The sequence below is a fragment of the Coturnix japonica genome, chromosome 3, assembly GCF_001577835.2.
Source record: "Coturnix japonica isolate 7356 chromosome 3, Coturnix japonica 2.1, whole genome shotgun sequence".
NCBI classification, from domain to species: Eukaryota; Metazoa; Chordata; class Aves; order Galliformes; family Phasianidae; genus Coturnix; species Coturnix japonica.
The window spans coordinates 74477265-74495234 of record NC_029518.1 but is presented as its reverse complement, the minus strand read 5'-3'; the positions used below and the strand labels follow the sequence as shown (position 1 = coordinate 74495234).

At 39.3% G+C, this 17970-nt stretch overlaps 1 protein-coding gene across 2 annotated transcripts in view; it reads left to right on the top strand.

Moving 5' to 3' along the window:
• KCNQ5 (potassium voltage-gated channel subfamily Q member 5) overlaps positions 1-17970 on the top strand; it is a 244582-nt gene that overhangs the window by 146750 nt on the left and 79862 nt on the right. For both annotated transcript variants that reach the window (XM_015859067.2, XM_015859068.2), the window contains exon 2: positions 15152-15242. In XM_015859067.2, the coding sequence (XP_015714553.1) occupies positions 15152-15242 (91 nt within the window). The remainder of the gene's footprint in view (positions 1-15151; positions 15243-17970) is intronic.

The window sequence follows — 17970 nt, the reverse complement described above, 5'->3', positions numbered from 1 at the left end:
CAGGACCTGAGGAAATACCCAAAGGAGGTGGTGGAGTTGCCGTCCCTGGCAGTGTTCAAGAGGCATCTGGATGAGGACCTGTGAGATATGGTTTAGTAGCCTGTGGTAGCAGTGGTAATGGGAGGGTGGTTGGACAAGATGATCTTGTAGGTCCTTTCCAGCCTTGTGATTCTATGATTCTATGGTCACTGCTGAATTTATATGCATTTGAGGATTCTGGCTGAAGTGGACTTTTGTGTTTCAAGTGCCCAATGAGGTTGTGGATGCCCCTTTCCTGGAAGCATCCAAGGCTGGGCTAGATGGGACTTTCAGCTGCCTAGTCTAGAGGGAGGTGCCCCTGCCTATAGCAGAGGGTTGGAACTAGCTGTTCTTAAAGGTCCCTTCCAACCCAAACCATTCTGTGATTCAAATAGATCCTGTAGGTATATCATGATGAATTGCGTTTCTTTGTCTAAACCCCAAAAAAAGCTGATTAGATGAGTCCAGTGTAAAACATTCTGGAGCAGAGCCTCAGCAAGAAGAAAAATATTTGGGGGAAAAAAAACAAAACGAAGCCTGGTAAAGAGGTGATAAATGCAAATTGGAATAAATACTGATGGAAGTGCTTTACTACTGGACATCTGAATCTGTGCCTGGGCATCAAGGAGAAGCTTGGGTCATGAGACATGCTGGGACTCCCGAGCATGTCTGCCCCTCAGAAGCTACCCATGGCTTCTGCTTTGGAAAATGCCAGTTAAATGCCAGTAAAATATATTCACTTATTTAAATATACCATTAATATGCATACTGTTCTTTGCTTCACTGTCCCAAGTTTTATGTGTTTTATCCATTCTGAGTAGTTGAAAATAAAACCCTCTGACAAACTAAAAGGAAAGAATGAACAAATAGTTTGAGTTCCATACAAAGTAAACCATGTCTATCATCATAGTCTAAAAACAGGGTTCAGCTTTGTTCTTGCCTGCACTGCAGGAAAAATAACAGGCAAAATAAAGGCAAAGAGAACCAAGAACAGCGATGTAGATAATGAGTGTACAACAGAGAACCGTGATATTATTCTGAGAGACCCTGCTATCTGACTTCAGTAATTCAATGTTAGTTTTACTGATCTTCAACCAAAACATACAAAGTGAGGTCATGAGAATAAGTCGGTGGCAGCTATTGAAGATTAGCAGTAGGAGGACCAAGATGTAGACCAGGACTCCCACTCAGTCATCTGATTTATAAAGCCTTCTCATTCTTCATCTAGTAGACTAGTAGATCCTTTCATGTAGTCCACTAATCTGAAAAACAAAAGTAAATTGGGTTATTATACACTGAGGAGTAATGTGGTACTCAGTGCTTCTAAGGCGGAAATAGCAACATGATTATAAGAAAAAAATTGTTAAATTAGAGCAGTCAGGTGCCCAGAGAGGCTGTGTAGGCTTCTTTCCTGCAGATGTTCACAGCTAGACTGGACGCTGCCTGGAGCAAATGAATGCAATTGAACTCACTTTCAGCAAGGATCTGAACAAGAAAGCTGCTAAAGACTCCTTCCAACCTACACATATCAGTGATTTTTATGAATTCCCTTGGTGAAAGAAGTGAATGCATCTTTATCATAGTCAGAGATGAACATGATGCTTTCAAGAGAAAACACCTCCATTAGTTGTTTGCCTCAATTGTCTGAGCTTGATGCAGCTATAAGCATATGGCAATATATGTTCATGCAGTACGTAGGAAGGTTTGACTAAGTGATATTATTAGGTTGAAGGGGGATTTCTGTTGCTGTAAAGCATTGATTGATTTTGTTACTTTTTCATCTCTGTACTCTCATAATGCAGTATGAATACTATTATGTGATTTTTCAGTTGAATCAGCCTGGTACGAGTTTATTCTTTAAATCTGCATAAATAAATGTTCCTAACAGGTCACAAAATATGTGGGGGAAAAAAAATAAATGAGGTTCAGCTAACAGAATTTGTTTGTTTTTTGTAATAGATGAATATATACTATGTTGTTGGCTGGCCCTGAATCCAGTCTTTCACTTGTCAAATTTCCTGAGCAATTAGGAGACAGGCAGACGTGTATCTCTGCTGGAAGGAGAAAAACAGTACTCCTACTGCTAGGAGAGAGGTAGGAGTCAGCTGGTGTGTCTCAACTGAGAGCTGGCTGGGTGAGCGCTCTGTTTGTGTCCCATGTATATTTAAAGCCATTGCTAGCCAAGGAAATGGCAGGAAAACATAGGATCCATTCTTAGCTCTCACATACTTCACTTGACAAAGTATATTAAAGATGGTTAAACATTTTAGACTCTGATAGACTCAGAATTTGCAAAAGCCCTTTGTTGTCTAGCTGGTACTGATTTTTAATCATAGAACCGTACAACTGTAAAATGGCTTCAGTTGGAAGAGACCTCAAGGATCAGCATTAATGAGAAAATGTATGAATTCTAGGAGGCCAAAATGTCATGTATCTCTGTTAACTACTGCTAATTTCCAGGTACAGCACTACGGTGCCTCTTTATGAAGTTGTGTGTAAGGACTACATTGAAGACTGCAAAATGCTGGTGGTAAGAACCATAAAGAGACAGCAGAGGGTGGCCCCTTGGCATTTGCCAGGCTTGAAATCACTCTCACTTGAGATACACCAGCTGACAGCACCTCCTTGCAGTAAGAGCACTGTTTTTCTCAGAGATGCAAACCTACCTGTCTCCTAATTGCTCAGGAAACTTCATAAGTGGATTCAGAGTGAGCCAAAATCCTAGAATACGTTTAACTAACAAACAAACAAACAAAAATTAGTTTTGCTTGCTGAACCTTTCTCTTTCTGTGTGTTCTCTGACTTTCCTCGAAGGGTGTTTGTGCCTTCTGCTGCCCCATTCTAAATCTGGCAGCATGTTCTGCATTTCTGAGAGGAGACAGGGTCACCTAAGCCAATGTCCTGATAGCGAGATTGCTGGGAGCAAACATCCCCTTTAATACCCGCAAGGGATAGAGCTGTTTTGTCCCATCCGTTGTGTCATCCTGTTACGCTCTAATTGTGACATTCAGCTTACATACAGAAATTCATACTGGAAAATTGCAGGAGAGTCTGCTCAGTAGGATTTTCTTTGCCACTAGTGAAGGACAGTACTTTGTATACCAAAGCTGCAGAAACCTGATTTTAATGGTGTGGTTAATGAAAGGATCTCCAGGGCTTCTTCTCCAAAGCTGAAGCATATGGTCAGTGCCTAGAAGCATGTACACACAAGTCATCTCTGATTAATCTGTGTAAGAGTTTGCAGGATCAGCATCTGTGAAAAGACAGGAAACTGATCTGCTGAAGTAAAATCCATGCAAAGTTATTTCTGTGACTGTAATACCTCTTAAAAATACAAACTTGCTTCACACTAATTTTTGAGCATGATGATTTTGGCAAAGAGTGTAAACCAGTGTATGATAAAATGCTGGAAAGTAAAAGCAGCTTCGTGTGTTGTTTCAAACAGCAGTTTTAATGCGTTTAAGGAGTTCAAAGGGCAACTTTTTCCCCATGTGGAAAATAGGTTTAAATGCACTTTGTGTATTTAACGTTCTGCATAAGCGTAATAGTGGTTTCAGAACCTTTGCAGCTCAGCATCTAATGAAATAACTCATTATTGGAACAGAAATATTATTGTTGCCAAAGCAGTGTATAAGCATACCGCTGGCACGAGGACACTGCTCATGTGAGCAGAGCCGACTTCCTCACAAACACCGCGTGACGCATGGGGCTGCTATGGGCACAGAGGTGCCTCAGTCCTACCCTGCTGCATGCAGTGCTGCGGGGGCACTCTGTGGTGTGGTGTGGGGACTTGAGAGCATTCTTGTTTGAGGCACAGAAGGAATCAGGTAGCTCTCTTTCCAGTTGTGGTGGTTATGAGATAAAAGCCCCCTGAAAAATAAGGGAAAATGAGAAATGTGATTGGGCTTTGACTGGAGGTAGACACAAAGAATAATACCTCATTTTGAGAACTGTGTTAGATCTTGCTTTAAGCCACTGTGAGAGCTGGGCTGCTCTCAAAGCAGTGTGTGATACAGAGCCACACACTGCTTGCTGCACTCACCTACCTAGAGCTTAACAAAGGACAAGTCTGCTCAAGTGTACAAGGAAACAGGTAAACAACCCCCCAAGTTTGAGTCTTTGTACTGATTTCATACGACGGTGGGAGGAGATATGTACATTAAAACCAGGAAAATACCATCAGCATTTGGGTGGTGACACACTGGAACAGGTTGCCCAAGGAGGTTGTGGATGCCCCATTCCTGGAGGCATTCAAGGCCAGGCTGGATGTGGTTCTGGACAGCCCGGTCTGGTGGCTGGCAACCCTGCACATAGCAGGGGGGTTGAAACTAGATGATCATTGTGGTCCTTTTCAACCCAAGCCATTCTATGATCATTAGAACTCTTCAAAATGGAATTCTTTTGGGATTTGAAATGCTTCTGCCATCAGGCCCTTTTCTGTGAGTATTTCTGCCTAACAAGAATTGGCTCCTCAGATTCCAGAAAGAAGAGGATTTATTTAGATTAAGGGAGACAAGACTAATGGTGTAGCATAAAGCTGAACGCCCTTGAGCAGAAGTGCAATGTTTGATTTTTAGAAGTAGGTTTAATCTTAACAAGACATTGTGTTGGAAAAATATTCCGTTTTCCATTTACACCCTGGTTTACTACTGGAAGAGAACTTGAGGAGATTAGCAGGATTTTCTTTCTAATGGTAATACTGGTGAGTCAGCTCTGAATTCCCCAAAGTTGGCTTCAAGGTTGGGGTAAATTGAATTAGAGAAAAATTCAGATCATGACATATTGAAGAAATTTTCAAAACTGTTCATTCCTGTTGCTGCTATGGCATCATTCTGCCCAGTTTAATAAACCCTTGCATTTGTGTCCACTCAGACTCCTGTGGTAGCTGTGAGAGACGTTGGGACTATAAAGTAATCTTCTAAATACTGTTGCTAAATTTATCATCTCTGAAGTTCTGTCACCCGTGTATGTTTTTGTTCAGAACCTTTTTTGTATCTTCATTTTCATGAATGGAGCATTTGAAAATAATATTCTGTATTTCAGTACTTTAAAAAGGTGATGAATTGCTCCTTTCTTAATCAGTCTGCCAAATGAAGGCATCTTAAAGCAATCAAATCAACTGGTACTTGTAATTTTAAAACATTTTGTACTGCTCTTCCCACAGCCATCACAGGTTGAGGCTTAGTGAAGCGTGGTAAAATAAATACACATTAGTTACTCTCAGAAAATCTAATGTTTCTTCCTAAAATACTTTTCCCTTACAAAAAAAGAAGAAAACAAAAAAAAAAAAAAAAACAAAAAAAAAAACACCTAAAGTGTGATTTATTTTTATTCCGTATTGTGGTAACATATGGGACTTAATAGGATTTAGTGACAGCAAATAAATTTGAATCCCCATACAAAACTAAATATCCTGTAGACTTGCTGTCTGTATAATAAAAGGGAAGGTTGCAGCCAGAATAATTGTGTTGTTTTGTAGTCTGGAAGGCTATTATTGGAGAATTTGTTGGTGCTGCTTTGTTCATTGTGGGTACTACTTTTTTTCATGCTTGGAATAACAAAAATTGTAGAGGTATCCAATGGTTGATAAGAGGCAATCTTCTGTGGGATATGACAGAGTTCCTTTTGGTCATGTACTGCAGTGATATTTTTCCATGACTATATTTAAGTGGTCCTTTCTCCTGAAGAACTCCTTTAATTCTCAATATTGTTGACTGTACTGCACTGAAAAATAAATTTAAAAACGAGAGTAAAATTCACAGTATATAAGATACTAGTGAAGAGGAGTAGGGAAAAATGAAGTGATCGATTTCTGTTTGAGAGTTCTTCAATAAGATATATTTTAGGTGAAAGTGCACTATGGATCTATAAGCTTTGCCTACAGTATTAACATACCATAGTCATGATGGGCTAATTTTTTAATCTCAAGTCTTGCACTTAGTTCAATTGCAAGCATTGTATTAAAATATACCAAGAAAACAACTAAATGTGCCTGGTTACATTTTCAGTATACTTTACCTGCTTGTCTTTACTTTTATTTAAAATGCAAAACATTTATGGTATATTCTCATCAATCATAATATCACAACTCATATTTTTATATGTTCTTTTGGTAGCATTTGAGTGAGGGGTTAAGCATTGCAATGACTTTTCGACATAGTTGATTGACATACCAAAGTGACTTGTCTGTAGTAAAAGATGCACAGCATGACCAGAGAATAATTTCATCCAAATACATGTTAAATCCTAGATCATGCCCAGAACGTTTTGGAAAGTGTTGACCCAAGCCCAAAGGAGTCTGGTGGCAGCCTTCACAATTTAATGATGTAGACAATCAGGAGCCATTGAGGGTAACAGTGTCATTCCCTGGCACAGCATGATTTATTAGGGGTCTAGTTAAGTCACATTGAGAGGGATTAACTCTGGGGGCTACATTAGGTGGGCATTTTTTTCCAACGCAGTGTGGTTTCTACTCACTGTTAGCTGCCAAAGTCATGACAGTACTGGCCACTGATGGGAGATTAGGTAATGAAGGTGAGTGGTGGCTGGCCCCATTACAATCAGTCATGCCTTTTCTGTGGAGCCAGAACCACGCTCTCAGCACTGAACAAAAGCAAGGCTATTACTTGTTATATACAAAATACAGTGCAGTGTTGAAGCTCGTCTTATCTGTTGATTTTTCTCTCTTCAAAAAAATAAACATATGGTAGTGACGGTGTTTCTCTATTAAATTCTGAGGACCTACAAAACTGATTTTAAAGTTAACTGCAGTGGTGATGAGTAGCAAACATAGCAAACATTTCTTATAATTTCTTACATTAATAAGAAGGGTTGTTTATTTTGGGGGGGGGGGGGTGGGAGCGGAGGGTGGTTAGCAGTATTCAAGAGTCTGTCTGGTTATTATCAGTTTGTTAATAAACATTTATATAGAAAAAGGTTATTTGAGTATTTCCCTTTCTTCATTGTGGACAAAGGCAGAATAAATAGACAGCAATGGAAAAAAATGTTTTTTTAGAGTGGATTATGTGGTGAATTTCATCTTTCCAGCTTCCTACTTTAATTTTATTAATTTTCTACATTGCATTCTAATAAACCTTTTTTAAAAAAATTATTTATTTATTGTAAAAAAATAATAATTTTTTAAAAAAAACAAAACTAAAAATCCAAAAGCAGCACCTAGTGGAAAGTGGTAGTTTCAGCATGTGTTCCATTATTATTTTGATTTAATTTTATTGGACGATACCTGAAGTGAATGTTGCTAGGTGAGCTGCTACTACCAGACTTGTCATTGGGCATTAAGGCTATCAGGTGCAAATGAAACAAAAATATTACAGATTTTGTTTCAGCAAACTAAGCATATCCATTTGAAAATTTTGATCTACTAAGAGATCTACTCTATGAGTGGGAGGGGAGAGTTTTGTTATTTTTCTATAGAATTGAGGTATTTGTATTTGGAAACAAATTCCGGGATGCAAATCAGTATCACTTCCTCAAGCTTTAAAGTATTTAAAGTCTGGAAGAAGATCACACACTTCCAGAAAAGTGTTTCTAGATGTAAAATGAGACCACAGTTTCAAATGAGCCATTCAAATTATTTTTTACTTTTGTTTCAAAAATGTGTCCCGCAGAAGCCAATGAAAATGATTTACTTATTAGAAATTATCTATGTCATAAGTATCTCTGAGGTTTAAGCTCTTCAAACCCTTTGTTTTGTTTTAACCAGCATGCTTGCTTAAGGAGGAATGATGCTTGCCTTATTGGTCACTGGAGAGCCATACCTTGATGTTTGGGTTTTTGTATGTGATGAAGTAGATTGTCCGCTGTGTATTTAGTGACACTTTGATTGGTGTCTTGTAGGAATTGAGGTTTTCATTTGCTTTTAATTACATTACCTGTTATATACGCTTTTGAGCGTTTGTTACTTTAGGCAAATGCAATCATTTAGAAGACCCTGTTCATTTTTCTTCAATAAAATATTGACAGAAAAAGATCAACTTAGGTGAACACCGCTTTTTGTCATTGCAAATTTAAACTCCTTCATATCAGATGAACTATTCTGATGGTTAATTTTTAGAATCAATAAACACTGCAGAAAGGAATGAAAAAATAAAATAGCGTTTAAATAATATTTATTCATCAGATCCTAACAAAACTCATCTTTCCAAAGCAGTTGATGAAGTGCAGGTTCAGTTCCCCAAAAAGTTAAAACAAAATTCAGCTCAGATTGCTGTATTTCTGGGGAAAAAAAGGCAACAGTCAGAAGAGAGGAAAAATGTAGAGATAGGCTTTGCTACAACTGCATTTTTTAACTTCAAAAAATGTTTTTACAATTTTCTATCAAATTTATTTTCACATTTTAAGACTACAAAGTCTTCATACTCTACTTATCCATAGACGGGGTTGCTGTGTTTGCTCCAGGGTTTAAGATGGCACAATGTCAAGCCCTTACAGTTTCCCACTCTTCCACTTGAAGAAAAGGCTGAAGTACAAGTCATTTTAAAGAAAGCTTACAGAGAAATTTATGAGATCTCTTCTATAGGAGAGCGCTTATTCTCATGTGGCTTTTGTCAAACATTTTTAACAAATTGTAATAACTTTGTCATATCTCATTTTCTTGCATAAACAAGTCACATTGAACTATAAATGATGGAATCTAATCACATGGCTCGCGCTATCAAAACTGTTAAACTGTATTCTTTTCCACCATGTCAGCAGTGCATTATCTGTTTTATAGAAATGTTGAAAAGATTACTTTTTAAGGGAGATACCACAGGACCTGCGTAAATATCTTCCTCAAGCCTGCGCTAGCTGATGTTTTCACTTTCATTTCTTCCTGAAGCTAGAAAAGTGCTCCGGTCTCTTTTGGTATCTCACTGGAGAGGTCAGTTCTATCACCCTCCAGACTACGAAACAGCAGATAAGAGGGACACTAAGGCTCAGGGTGTCTGTCGGATTTTAGTTGACCTTCACATCTTGAGCAGCACACGTCATTGGTTATCCGGGATGCATGGCAAGGTGCTGTCCTAAGATCATCGTCTAAAGGCGTAGAGTGTGTTTTAACCTCTTTGGGAATTCAGTGCTTTGCATATTACATCTGTGTATATAGATTTAATATGTAGCCCAAGAAATTCTCTCTTCTTGTCAGCTCCAAGGCATGCTAAAGCCTTTCCCAGACATCAAGAGAGAGTGCCAACAGGATCTAGACATTGCAGGGACCTTGTGCAGTGCAACCCACTCACCAGATATCTGTCACGGTTTTTTATGAGAGCTGTTCACCAAAGCTAATAATCCCTAGGGAAGTAAAACAGTGCTATGAATGATGGCCTGTTTCCTTCCTTCCTTTCTTGAATTTTCCCTGGGTGTTGTATTCACTTATTGGAATCTCTAACAGATCTATGTTGTTACACTTTAGTAAAATCTTCAGGATGTTTAGTTACCTAATGCTTCACATGGATTTTATGCATTTATGCATTAAAAAAAACATTTCAAAGCAGTGCTCACTGCTAAGGAGACTCCCGGCTCCTGCTGATTCTGATTCTCAAAAGGAATTAGTCCTGGGGAGCTCTGCTAGATCTTGCAGGCTCAAACCTTGTGATGCAAAAAATACTCTGTAAATTTTAAAGCAGTTACCTTAGTCTCAACTTTGTACCAGGAGGATACAGTACAGTATGCCAGTTGTTATACTGGAAGGAAGGGAAGCCATCCAGAGGGATCTAGGCAGACTGGAGAAGGGGGTGCCCAATTGTGCACCCAGCTGAGCATTCCAACAAGACGCCAAATGCTAAGTTGCTCGGCCACTTGGGCCGGCGGCAATACAATCATTTCTACAGACTCGGGCAGGAGAACCTCATTAGGAGGCAGAACGCCTGTTACGAGAAGGACTTGGGAGATCACTGGTGCGACGAAGAAGCTGGACATGAGCCAAGGCAGTGTGCGCAATTGCGCCGCAGAAGGTCAGTGCGTTCTGGACGTGCATTAGAAAAGAGGGGTGGCTTCAGAGAGAGCGAAGCTGATTGTCCCCTCCTACTCAGCTTTGTTGGGCCGCCATCTGGCAGTATCATCCGACGGTCCAGGCCTGGGGTACAAGAAGGAGACAGAATGCTTGGAATGGGCCCAGAGGAGGGCTACTAAGATGATGAGAGGGGCTGGAGCACTTTTCTATGAGAAATGATTGAGGGAACTGGGCTTGTGTTACTTGAATGGGAGAGAGGATCTTCGGAGGAAGACCTCATTGTGGCTTCAGTACTTAGAAGGGGGCGTATTGAAACAAGGCATGTAATGGAGAAATGGTAATAGGACACAGGGGGCGTATGGTTTTAAACTAAGATGGAGAGGATTTAGGCTATTAGGCTTCAGGAGACAGTTTTTCCACAATGAGGTGGTGACGACTGGAACAGGTTACCAAGGAGGTTCGTGGATGCCCGCATCCTTGGCGGACATTTCAAGGCCAGGTTGGATGTGGCTTCTGGGCAGCCGGTCTAGTGGTTGGCGGGACCTTGCACTAATCAGGAGGTTGAGAAACCAGGTGAATCGTATGTTAGGTCTTTATCAACCCAGAGCATTCTATGATTATATGAGGAAGTAAAGATCTTTGGTCACAGGTAGGTAGAAAAACCGGGGATCCTCAAGCATTTTTTACCATCCATACAAAATCCAAGACAGTGGCACTGCTAGTGATTTACAAACAAGTCTTGTTATAATCCTGAATACCATTGCTCTTACGAGTGTTAAATTAGACCACAAGTAACATTGGAACATAACTCTGGTGGTCTAATTACTTAATTATGTCACTTTAACAGTGATATAACTTTTATTATTTACAGAAGAGGTCATAAAACTGTTTTCAGATGTTTAACTTATGTTTATTTGAATTCTAGAAGTAAATAATATAGCAAAATGGCTTTTAGTAAAGAACTTCAACAGAGCATATTTTTTGTGCTTATGATGTTCCTGAGTAATGTTTTTTTTGTGAATTTTTTTTAAAGGCTGGACACATCCTCCTGCCATAATCAACATCTCTTAAATCACAAACTTATTAGTAAAACTCCGTTGGAAAATTAAATAAATGGAGAATTGGTAGTTACCGTCAATGATCATACCAGTAAGACAAGTTTATGAGAGGCAGATAGATAATATCAAAGCTTCTGAGTTATATTATCTTTTGTAAATTGGCTTTTCTCCAATTAGTGTATGCTTTCAGAAGCTGGAGAAGAAGATGAAAGGATCTGCTTTTGATAAAATACATGACTATAGCAGTGCTTGAATAATTTTATGGGAACTTGCTGCCTAAGGCGTATGTTTTACTGTCTGATAGTAAATGCATGAGGAAAGACCATCTGTTTTTTTCAGCTTGAACAAATATATGATCCAGGTTGAAAGACTAGAGGCCAAATATAATCACTTTGTGTTTTACTTTGCACAGCTCCATACTTACAGCAACATCCTCTTGTATTGTGCGTATCATGGCACACAGTTCAAATGCTGCCATTCAAGAATTCTTTTTCTTCTGTTAAAGGGATGTGGGATGACTGTCCAAGGCTTAATACAAACCTCTGCCCTTCATTCATCTCTGGAAAAACAGTTTCAGATACACTTTGACCACCAAGCCCTCAGACCTTTGGGTTTTGTTTTTACTGGACAGATCCTTGTTGAGGTCATGCCAGGTAAAAAGCATAGCTGCGTTCTTCATGTCTTCGGCTCTTGCTGTGGAAAATTGAGAAGCTTTCCTTCCACGGGTTGAGTAAACAGTCTAATTTAGAAAATTTGAAAGTTGTTTCCATCTATTGCTTTACTTCAAAGGAAGGAAAGCAGGTCAGCAGTAAATATACTACTGAAATTATACAAGAACACTTGATGTTTTTTTCCTCCTTTTGCTAGTGTTGTGTTTAACAGCACCTGAAAGTATACTTTGAGTTTGGCAAAGCTAACAGGACTGGGTTTTTCTCCTCCCCTGAAGTGCTTACAGTCTCTTTTTAGACATAAAATGCTGAATTGAAGGGAAAAAAGTGTTCAGCATTGAAAGGAAGGAATGAAGGATAGGGGGGCAAGATTTGAGCGAGCAAGTGGATAAATGCAGATGTTTTCCTTTTGTTCTTTAATAATAATTAAAAGCAATGGTTCATTTCATGTAGAGCTTCTGTGAAAAAAATAAATGAGAACAAAAGGTTATAAGGTTTGGAAAAATATCCTTTTGAGACCAGTGAGACCATTCTTACATATTACTTTGAGTATTATATCTGCTTTTCATGGATAATCGGCAAACCTGTGTCTACCAGGTGCTGATCTAAACTGTGCACCTGGCTTTCCTGAGTATTTACTTTTGTTTTAATACATTGCCTAACTGTTCTGGTTCCCTCTCTTGACTCACTTTTCCACCATGTCATGAATGACATTTTGCCAACATGATCTTCTGAACCACAGTGCTGAGGGACAGTGGCAGTTCATCACACATGCTGGGTTTGGAGGATGTGTGACTGCAGGACAGGGCTGGGGCTTAAAAGGTTCAGGTCCACTTCACAGTTCAGCTGAAGACTTCCACACAGCCTCAGGAGAGTCTACTACCTTTTCTGTGCTGTGGTCTCCAGCTGTGATATGGAAACAACAGATTTTCTTCTTTTCCTACTGCGTCTGTTTTCCATAATTTTGCTACATGAGATTTCTTGTTGTAGTTGTTTTATGTGCTTGGACAAGACCCAGTACACTGGGGCCTCAAATTTAGCTGGTATTACTGGAATATAACTAAACAAGAGCAATTTTTAATACATAAGAGCAAAGACTACAAGAAAATAAAATTTTAACTGATTCAGAACTGAGGAAAGCCAGCAAAAGGAAATGACAGTCTTTTACTGTAAATTCTTAGTCACTTCTTAATTTTATTTTGCCCTCCATGCAGGCTTTAACTAGGAGAAACCACATTAATGACTATGTCAGTATGATGTAATTATAGGGGTTTGTATGTGAAGACTCCAGTAGCTAAAACTACCAGCAGTGTTCTGGAAGATTTTCCTTTAAACAGAGTTGGGGGGAAGGGGAACAAATTTGCTCACAAGGTGAGTTTTTACCAATTGGACCAGTCTTTTATAAAATCTTTTAGCATATATCTGCCGATCTCTTTCTTTAGACTGAAAGATAGATTTGTCAATGGCATGTGACCATTATTACCCTCCTGCATATTATGATACCACTGTTTGATTTACAGCTCTTGATAGAGCTTATCCACGAGATTCTATCAGGTTTGATTTTCAGAGTGAAACTTCATCCCAGCAGTTAGCTGATGTGCTACCAAATAAGCCACCAATGTATTATGGCATTGCACATCTAAAAAAAAAAAAATTCCTCTCTGCATTCCATGAATGCAGAATCCATTCTAGAATCTATTCCAGAAGTAGATAGTTGACAACAGAATGTCTCAGCCTCCCCTCCTTCTTCAGGCTGGGCAAACCCAGCTCTGCTCAGCCTCTCCTGCATGTCTTGAGCTGCAGCCCATGACCACCACGCTGCTAAACGAGCTTGCCACCAGAAACAACCCACACACCTCAGTGCTTTTCTAAAAGCTGCATTGTTTTCGGAATGATTGTGTGGGTTAATGGAAACTCATCCCACTGAAGAGTATATACCCTGTCTGTATCAAACAGTCATTTCTGTGCTCTGTCCCTGGAAGAGATTTCATCACTTTTGTATCAGGAAGGAGCCATTCTTTCTTTCTGGTGTATACCTGCATTAATATTGGGTTAGAGTAAGAGTATAGCAAGCGTCCCAGCAATTCAGACGAAGTCAAAGGCCTGCTATTTTTGATCGGTTGATTACTGAGCATGACTGACAACTGACAGCTACTTGATTCTATGAAACTTGCAGTTACTTGCAAAAGACAGTACAAGTGCGAGAACTTAGAATGTAGAACATATAACACTTTGCACAACAGATGAATCAGTGAATGTTCCGCTTAGTCACTCCATGGTATTGAGGATGAAGTGAAATTCTCTTCTGATGCATTTCACAGACAACATTTTTCACCACCACAGTGGCACTGTTATTGGCAAAGCAGCCCTATAGGAAAAGGTATTCTGTATCATTCATGGCATAGGCCTCAGGGTGATACCAATCCTTCAGGCCCATGTCCATGAACACTGTATGCTACGTGCATGCTCCCTGCTGTGAAGAACAGGCACAGGATTCACAAGAATTTGTACAATGATACTGAGTATTTGCATTTTCCTTGTGTAGAAATTTGGCAGTATGTCGGTGCTTTGTTTAATCTGTATATGTTTGTCAGTACCATGAAACAAGCAAACTCATTCAAGCTAAAAACTGCCGTCATGTTTTCCCAGTTGTGACTGCCTGACTTGTGTAAGACCTTCTTGATTCGCTCCTGCTTTTTAACTTCCATTGATATTAAGTTTGTTCCTGGAATGGTGCCTAGTTTTTTAGGGAAGTGGTACCACAGCCAGGCTACCTTTCATAGTATCATAGTATCGTAGTATCATAGTCTCGTGTGGGTTGGAAGGGACCTTAGAGATCATTGAGTCCAGCCCCCGGGATTCGAGCCTCTATGTAGCAGAGCGGCACTTCTACCACTTGCGCCACAGGGGGGATTCAAACTCCGGGCCCCAGTGTTGCAAGGTGGCGAAGCTTGCTTTGAGCTTCTGATAGTTTATTAAGGTCTGTTGTTCAGAAGGAAGTTGGTTAATATGGGAAAAGTCATAGTACTTAGATGCAATATGTACTTTAGGACTTTGATAACCTCGTCTTGCCCATATCTGTGGTCTACTGTGGGAGAAATGATCCTTCAGACTGGGAAGAAAGCTCTCCCATTGACAATCCTTCTTTTGAGCCACTAAGAGTGGCTGGACTGGATAAATGTACGGGATTGAGATATCAAAAGTAGCGTCTGTTTATGTTGGGTCGTCTCACCAAGGTCTGCATACACGTAGTGTTTTCTATTAATTCTATCAGTACTGCACAGAAGTCTGAAGAATTATAAAGAGGCTATTTATTTAACCAAGCAGTAATTGAATTCATTTCTGTTAATGAAAACTGTTAATTGATAGTCTTCTATTAATGTTGGTGGAGAAGAACACAGATATTGGATCCAGGTTCTGAAAAATATTAATTGCTAATATTCTTTCTTTTTCAGTTTTCTCCTTGTGTTTGGTTGCTTGATTTTGTCCGTGTTTTCCACAATTCCTGAACACACAAAACTTGCCTCTGGTTGTCTCTTCATTTTGGTAAGTGAAGCTTCTAAATACAAGACATCTTTACAAATACTTTTATATGCGCTCTCATTCTTTTCTTCACTATGGAATTCTTGAATGCTTTAAGAAACCATACTTTTCAGCAGAATTATGACATAATAATAAGATAGAAGATTCCACCCTCTTTTTCTTTTAAAACCAAGTCAGAGTGTATGTAAGTTACATCATCATTACATCTTCTTCTTTACTTGAGAACTGCTTTGTTTTATTACTGACACTTTTTCTGCTGCAGTTTGGTATTGACCGAGCAGGAAGGACCTTTCATACTGTTGCTGCCACCACTTATAAAGTCTGTATGTATTAAGAGGCACTTAAAATAGGAAATTGTTTTATCTTAGATGTCAATTTCTAGTAGCCGTTGGTAGATACTGACATTTTAGTGGCAGTTGCAGCAGTAGATTGTGGTACCTTCATTATTTTTTTATAGTACGTGATTTTGTATTCTAATTCTCTCTCCTTTTTTTCCTTGTAAGCTACATATAAATGGTTATAATCCCTAAAACCACTTAGCATTTTTCATATATAGTATAAATGCTTTATTCATCTGCTTCTTGGTGGGCTGTTTAGTTTTGCAAGTGATGGCCTGAGGTTAAGTGATTGCGGTCATTAAAATATCACTGTATACCTGGAGTTACCATGGTTATTTCAGTTCCATGCATACAGAAGGCTGTGTCTTGTTAGTTAATGCCTGAGGTGAAGTAACTGTTGACAAATGCCAACCTATCAATTGTCATCACTATATATATCTGAAAGCACTGCTCTTCAGAACAATGTCCCAATTAATTGTAACATGACCAGTCTGATAAACATAATTGCAGTGTGTGGTATGCCTCCAGAGCACAGTATGCTACCACATCAGTATACCTGAAAGAAATGACTGTAGTTGGCTAGGTGCATAAGTGTCGTGCTCTTTCCATCTTATCATACTGCTTCTTAGCAGGGCTCATTAGGAAGAACCATGTTTTATGTGGCATTCTACTTCCTAGCCATGTTATCCCTGTTTCAGGATAAGATGTCAGGTGGCAATAAACCAGCTGAAAGTGATCGGATTTAATTCTTTACTAATATTTACTTCCATTTCTTGCACAGTTGAGCAACACTTTGCAAATGGAAGTTTGTTTGAATGCTCTGTAACTGTTTTATTGCAATTATTACACCAATTGCTAAGATTTTCTAGTACATAAAACAGGAAAAATTGGTTTGTCTGAAAACACCCAATTTCTGATAGAAAGTAATTTTGCGACAGGTAATTTGTTTCCCTCTATATTTATGCAAATTGCTTGCAGAAAAGCCATTTGTTCTGACATAAAATATGCATTTCCCGTGAGTCACATACTTGTTGGTTTTGCTGGTGTGCTTACTGCCAGTTCCTCAGCTGGCTGATACGCATGTTCCCTGTGGTTTGCTATGGCTTGCCTGGGAGTTTGACAGTGGAAGAGCTCTGTGAAGCTCTGGGTTTGCTCCCATGGACGGATTGAGGAATGTGAGCTCCATTAGTCCATATCCCAGTCCCTGCAAAGTACTTGTAGAAGTGTCCGTCAGCAGAGATAGGCTGCCTGGGACTTGAGAAGGGAAGCCTCTGTGAGGCTTCCTGCTTCCATAGTCTCAAAGATGGGCTTTGCTCATCTCAGCAATTCTGACTTAATGTTTTCTGCCATCCTTCCAACACAGAAATGACTGTAAGAAGGAAGAGCATGGATAGTTAATATTTGAAGCATCAAAGTTTTAGTAGCTTGGTCCAGCATTTCTGTGCTGTAGCCTCATGTGTTCAGCAGCCCTTGGCAGGAATAAATCCAGTGATGACAAATTCTATGGCTCCTGCTGTGGGTCTCTAATGGAGAAAAATATAAACACAGCAAAGTATGAAATTCCAGAAGCAAGCTAAAACTGACTGGTTTATTCCAGTTTATTGGTGCGTGATTTGCTCCTTCTCAGCATTACTGAATCATTAACTGATAATAGTAATGTTATCAAAGCAAGTTATTGCAAACACAAAATAAGAAAGTAATGCAATTCTGCCTTTACTTGGGAAGAGTTGTTTTGGCTGTGCCAGCAAATAATTAGTCACTAGAGTTTCCACAACCTTTTACTTACAGTGATTCACACACTTCCTACAAGTGTGTCGTTTAATACAGACAGTTGTATTAACTGTCAGAGATCTGCTTTAATACCGTTTTGCTTCGTGCTCAAGATGGAAGATGGATGTTTATTTTCTAATGAAGTACAGTACAACAATCTGTAGAGCTGCCTGCTGGGTTTCTGTGAACTGTTTGCTTCACAGATTTATTCCAGATGGTACCCCCTAGAGCCATGTTAATTGGCTAAAAAGTTAATGTAATGTTTCTTCAACTTAATACCTGAGCTGCTGCCTGCACCAGCTCCTGTGACTTTTGACATATTGCAGCTATTAGCAATTACATGGGAAGGTTAAAAGGGAAGTATAAATGAGGTAAGCAAACCTTTTTCTCCTTCCCAGAAAGGCCAGAGGAGCAGAGAAGATTCTGCAGTCAGTCATTCCATTTATCAATCTATCTATCTGTCTCCCTGAGTCTCATCTTACCGGGGAGCAGAGAACACAGCCTCAGATCACTGCATCTTAAACACTCTCAGAAAAAAATACAACAGAGTTCAATAGCTCTGCAATAGCTCAAAGTAAATAATTGTTTAGGAAAGAAGTATTAGCTGAGGGCTTCTGGGTGTC